The sequence below is a fragment of the Dipodomys ordii genome, unplaced genomic scaffold, assembly GCF_000151885.1.
Source record: "Dipodomys ordii isolate 6190 unplaced genomic scaffold, Dord_2.0 Scaffold76, whole genome shotgun sequence".
In the NCBI taxonomy this organism is placed as follows: domain Eukaryota; kingdom Metazoa; phylum Chordata; class Mammalia; order Rodentia; family Heteromyidae; genus Dipodomys; species Dipodomys ordii.
Genome location: NW_012267292.1, coordinates 10,280,270 through 10,285,992, shown reverse-complemented (window position 1 = coordinate 10,285,992; position 5,723 = coordinate 10,280,270). Strand labels below are relative to the sequence as shown.

The 5,723-nt window shown below is 41.4% G+C and overlaps 1 protein-coding gene across 4 annotated transcripts in view; it reads left to right on the top strand.

Annotated features, from left to right (window-relative positions):
• Fam221a (family with sequence similarity 221, member A) overlaps nt 1-4,849 on the top strand; it is a 62,796-nt gene extending 57,947 nt beyond the window's left edge. For all 4 annotated transcript variants that reach the window (XM_013024477.1, XM_013024473.1, XM_013024475.1 and 1 more), the window contains exon 7: nt 4,725-4,849. In XM_013024477.1, coding sequence (XP_012879931.1) covers nt 4,725-4,793 — 69 coding nt within the window. In that variant the 3' untranslated portion in view covers nt 4,794-4,849. The remainder of the gene's footprint in view (nt 1-4,724) is intronic.
• Nucleotides 4,850-5,723: the final 874 nt, after the last annotated feature.

Below are 5,723 nucleotides of genomic sequence, written 5' to 3'. Positions count from 1 at the left end.
CACACACACACACACACACACACACACACACACACACACAGAATAAACAGTAGCTTGGCTTCCCAGATGAATTTTGAGAAGAGAGACAGTCCTAAACTGAAGGCTGAAGTAGACAGTAGAACGTTGTGCAATGATAGAAACTTCCTGTATCTTTACTGTTATTTACCATATGCAGCTTGGTAGTCTAAATTTAAATAACATTAACATTTAAACTTTATTCTTTCTAGATATGATTCAAGGGTCCATAACCACAGGTGGCTAGTAGCTTCCTTTTGGGACAGATACAAACTTTTTCATTGTTGCAGACAGTTCTTTTGGAAAGTTCTGACCTAAAAGTGTCTTAGTTTGTAGAAATACTATAATCTGGGTGTCTTTATTTTCCCTGGGTGGCTTTTTAACAACAGAAATTATTTCTTACAGTTTTGGGGGCTAAGAGGTCTTAATCAAGGTACCTGCAGATTTGATATCTGGTGAGGGCTGCCTCTGGCCCATAGATGATGCCTTTTTGTGTTCTCCCATGGTAAGAGGCAGGGCAGTTCTCTGAGAGGACACTGCTCACATTCATGAGGGCTCATTCTACATGGCCCGGTCACCGCCCAAAGTCCCAACCTCCTACTGTGATCCCATGGAGATGAAGTTCAACAAGTTAACTTGAAGATCTAGAAAAGAGAAAGACAGAGTAGGAGGACCTCTGAGAGGAAGGTGAAATGGTTAGATGAAAACGAACGGTAGTTTTAGATACTAGTTTTAGTGTTCCTGGGTTTTGGGTCTTCTCTGTCCCTTTCTCCAGCCATCTGAGCAGTGTTGACTATTAAAAACATGCAGTGGTATTTGCTTGTGAGAAGATCATGAGCAGAGTTCTTTATGAATGGTTTCAAGGATATATCTGGCCTGTTTGGTTTGCTTATAAGTAAACCTGGAATTTATAAATTTATGGGATATCATTTATAACTCCATCCCGTGTGATTTATGGACTTATGAGACAGCTTATAAACTCTACAGTCTGTGGGAGTAATGAAGTATAAAACTTAGAAGCTACAATATAAACCATTTCATTCAAGCTGACATGTTCCATGAATTTTGTTAGTACTTGTCTTACTCCAAAATCATTGAGGGAAAAGGGATGATTTAGAGTGTGTCTGATGGCTCAGGGCTTTTTTCAAGAGCAAAGCTATGTGGTTATCTGGTTTTTGCTTCTACGTTTTTGGCTAATCCTTGGTAACTTGGTGTGGGGAAGAATCTGATGATTAGTGTAAGTTGGCTTTGACAAGGGAGGCCTTTGTGGTATGGTTTACAAGCTCTTTTTAGATGTTTTTGGAAAGTTACTTTTTTGTTGTCTTTTGACACAGGTTGTGTGTGTGTGTGTGTGAGAGAGAGAGAGAGAGAGAGAGAGAGAGAGAGAGTGTGTTCCAGTCTTGGGCTTGAAACTCAGGCACTAGGCTTCTTTTGCTCACAGCCAGCACTCTACCACACAGCTCTACTTCCAGTTTTCTGGTAGTTAATTGGAGATAAGAGTCTCACACTGAAAGAATCCTTCACGACCGTTGCAGGGGACCAAGCAGAGGCAGGCAGGCACAGGAGAAAGATGAAAGATTATTATGAGGTTTATTAGAGGGGCAGTATCTCCCTGGCAAGGGGAGCATATGGCTTCTACCCCTATCCAAGTGGCAAGGCAGGCCTGGGAGAGGAAGTGAGGACAGAAGTGAGGTAAGTGTGTGCAAGGTAGATCTGGGCGGAGAGAAGGATTGGCTCGCTGTGTGGTGGGAACTCTAGATCACGGAGAAGCTCAGGTCTGGGTGGAGCTGAGGACCAGAGGTGGAGATTACACAAACACACACTTTCCTGCCCTGGCTGGCTTCTCCTGCCTGGGCTGGCTTTGGACCACAATCCTCAGATCTCAACCTTTTGAGTAGCTAGGATTACAAGCCTGAGTCACCAGTGTCTGGCTCAAAGTTACTTCTTTTTATCAGGTCAAATTATTTTCTTCTGCTATGAGGATGATTGGTCTCTTTTCTCCAAGAAAGGAGAATTTTATAAAGGGAGTATCAAAAGACTATTAGAGGCAAGGTATTTTGTTCATGCCAGGAAGTTAAAAAAAAAAAGGTAGGGGAGGGGAGAAAAAGGAAGAGAAGGGAACACTTTCGTCCTTAGAACTCTAGATGGTGGCTCACGCCTGTAATCCTACCTACTCAGGAGGCTGAGATCTGAGAATCATGGTTCAAAGCCAGTCTGGGCAGGAAAGTCCATGAGACTCTTATCTCCAATTAACTATCAGAAAACCAGAAGTGGCTCTGTGGCTGAAGTGGTAGAGCACTCTCCTTGAGTTGAGGAGCTCAGGGACAGCACCCAAGCCCAGAGTTCAAGCTCCACGACTGGAAAAAAAAAGTCTAGATGGATACATGGATGTATTTACTAGTTTCTGTCAACCATCTATGTTTGTATGCATGCATGTAACTATCATCTACCTACCTACCATCTATTTTTGGAAACAAGATCTTACTATGTAATCCAGGCTGTGTTTGAACTCATAAGACTTCCTGCGTCATCTTCCCTAGTTCTGGGACTGCAGTGTTTATCACTGCCCAGCTTTATGAAATACTACTTAACAAATGAGCAAATGCTGCTTTTGCTTATGTTTATTGTTTAGTAGGTTTGCAGTTACTCTAAATCTAATACTTGTCCTTAAATGAGAGAGAAAAAGGGACCAGCAGTTGTTGATCCCAGGCCCTTAGTAAGTGCTTAGATCTTTATACGGATTATCTTATTTATACCTTCAGAACAATCCTGAGAGGTAGCTATTGCTGTGGGTTTTTTTTTTTTTAATAAATGAGAATGTTAAAAATGCTTGATAAGGGGCTGGGAAGGTGGCTCAGTGGTAGAGTGCTTGCCTTGCATGCCTGAGGTCCTGGGTTCGATTCCCCAGCACCACATAAGCAAAAAGAAAAAAGCCGGAAGTGGCGCTATGGCTCAAGTGGTAGAGTGCTAGCCTTGAGCTGAAGAGCTGAGGGACAGTGCCCAGGTCCAGAGTTCAGGCCCCATTGACCGGACCCCCCCCCAAAAAAAATGCTTGATAAATGGAAGGGTATCATACTTTTTTTTTCTTTCTGTTTTCGGTTGGTTTATGGGGCTTGAAGTAGGGGCCTGGGTACTGTCCCTGAGCTCTTTTGCTCAAGGCTAGTGCTGTACCACTTTGAGCCACAGCACCAATTTTACGGTGGCTAATCAGAGATAAGAGTTTCACAGGCTTTCCTACCTGGGCTGGCTTTGAATTGTGATCCTCATATCTCAGTCTCTTGAGTGGCTAGGATTATAGGCATGAGCCACCAGTGCCTGGCTTGAAATACTTTACTATTTGACTCTCAAACCTCTCTTTGACTTAGAATCAGTTTTTCCGTGGAAGTCCTTCAGATGACATGTGGACTGATACAGTGTTTGAGAGATGTGAGTGCATGGTTTGAATGAAGTTGCCAACCAAGTCTTAATATGAGAGAGCAAGAGACAGAGGTTTAGCTTAGTCTGATTTTATTACTGCAAATTTATCACTGGCAATTTGATAAAAATGGTATAAACTGATTGTACCAGGTCCCTTCTTGTTCTCTCCCCTTCTCTCCTTTCTTTTCCACTCTCCTCTCCTCTCTTCTTCCCTCTCCCCTCCTCTCCTCTCCTGTCATCCCTCTCACCTCTTTTCTTTGCTCTCTTCCCCTCCCCTCTCCCCCTTGCCCTCTCCCTCCTTCTCCCCCCTTTCCTTCTCCTTCTTAAAAAAAAACAACAAAAAGCAAAACAACCAAACAACAACAACAAAAAAAACCAAGCCAGGCGCTGGTGGCTCCTGCCTGTAATACTAGTTACTCTGGTGTCTGAGATCTGAGAATTGCAGTTCAAAGCCAGCCAAGGCAGGAAAGTTGTGAGACTCTTATCTCTAGCAAACCACCAGAAAACCGGAAGTGGTGCTGTGGCTCAAGTGGTAGAGCTCTTGCCTTGAGCTGAAGAGCTTAGGGAAAGCGCCCAGGCCCAGAGTTCAAGCCCCACAACTGACAAAAAAAAAAAAATGCAGTTTTTCTGCTTAGAGGCAGGTGTTGTACCACCTGACCCTCTACCTCCAAAAAGAAGAGGCCCTGTTGTCAGTTAGCATGACCTTCATTTTCTGTCTCCTAGTCTTTTGAGGCCAAGGCAGTGGTGTTGCCACAGGTACTCACACATGCAGGTACGTGTGAGTGGCGGAGCATAAGAAGCAGGTAGGCTTTGAGTCCCTTGGGAAAGGTTTATTTGCATCTACAAAGTTAGAAGACTGAAGTTAGGGTATGTACACTTCTTGTTTGTCTTAATTATAGTTGAGAACAAGACCTTTACAAAGAAAACTGTGAGAATATGGAAACCAGGCTTAGAGTAAGACATCTTTAAAGCAGTCTATATTCCGGAGACAATCCATTTACACTGAGTATGTTCTGTAGCTGTGTAGGGAACATGCATTAGCTGAATGAATGCCTAGTCTTTGAAGCATTTATAATTGTTTTTTAGTGAGAATTCTGTAGAGTTAAAATCAAACCATTAAAATGTACCTGTGTCCCTTTAGTGACCAGGTTTTTGGCTTTAGCACTCAGCAGCTTAATAACTGTGACTTGGTTATGCTAAATAAGGGCATGAATGCAAACAAGGTATGTGGAAGCTTTTTTCTTTAGAATGCTGTACAAGTTATTATGTCAATAAATGTTTTAAATTTACAGATAAAAATGGAAAAGGCTGCTAAGAAGAAAGGAAAAGTTCCATTGCCATCAATTAAAAAACTTTCATGAAGCCTATTGGAAAAATGTAAACCATCATCCAGATACATCTTTTTCCATGTTTACTCAAATGGAATAATAAAATTTATTTTCTCTCATTATTTAGCTTGTCTTACGGAAATATATCTTGTTGAATGTTTTCTTCATTTATTGAAATAATATAAATTATTTTATCAAATTTATGGTTTACTACTTTACATGTACTTTTTTTTTTTTTGGTGTTGGTCCTGAACTCAGGACCTAGTGCTCTTCCTGATCTTTTCTTTTCTTTCTTTCTTCTTCCTTCCTTCCTCTTTTTTTCTTTCTTTCTTTCTTCCTTGTTCTTTTTCTTTCTGTCTTGTTCTTTTTCTTTCTTTCTTTCCTCCTTTCTTTGTCTTTCCTTTTATTTTCTTTTCTTAAGGCTAGAACTCTATCATTTGAATCATAGCTCCACTTCTGGCTTCTTGGGTGGTTAATTACCGATAAGAGTCACGTGGACTTTTCTGCACAAGGCTGGCTTTGAACTGTAATCATCAGATCTCAGCCTCCTAAGTAGCTAGGATTACAGGCATAAGCCATAGGTGCCCAACCTTTACAAGTACTTAAAAAAATTTTTTTTTGAGACAGTCATGCTTTATAGTCCTGGCTTTGAACAGATTATCCTTCTTTCCTCAGCTTCCTGAGGTTTTTTTTTTGTTTGTTTGTTTTTTTGTACATTTTATTGTAAAAATACTGTACAGAGGGGTTATAGTTAAATGAGCAAGGCAATGAGTACATTTCCTATGGAGCATTGTTGTCTCCTCTTGTTTTCCCCTACCATCCCTTCCCTCCCACCTCCACAACTACTCCCCTCTCCCTCTCCCCCCACCCCCCAGTATTTTTTTTCACTCTTAAAAAATGAGATCTTCTCTCTCTTAGCAAGTAAGATTGTTTTTTATTAGTCAAACCCTGCAAGCACAACAA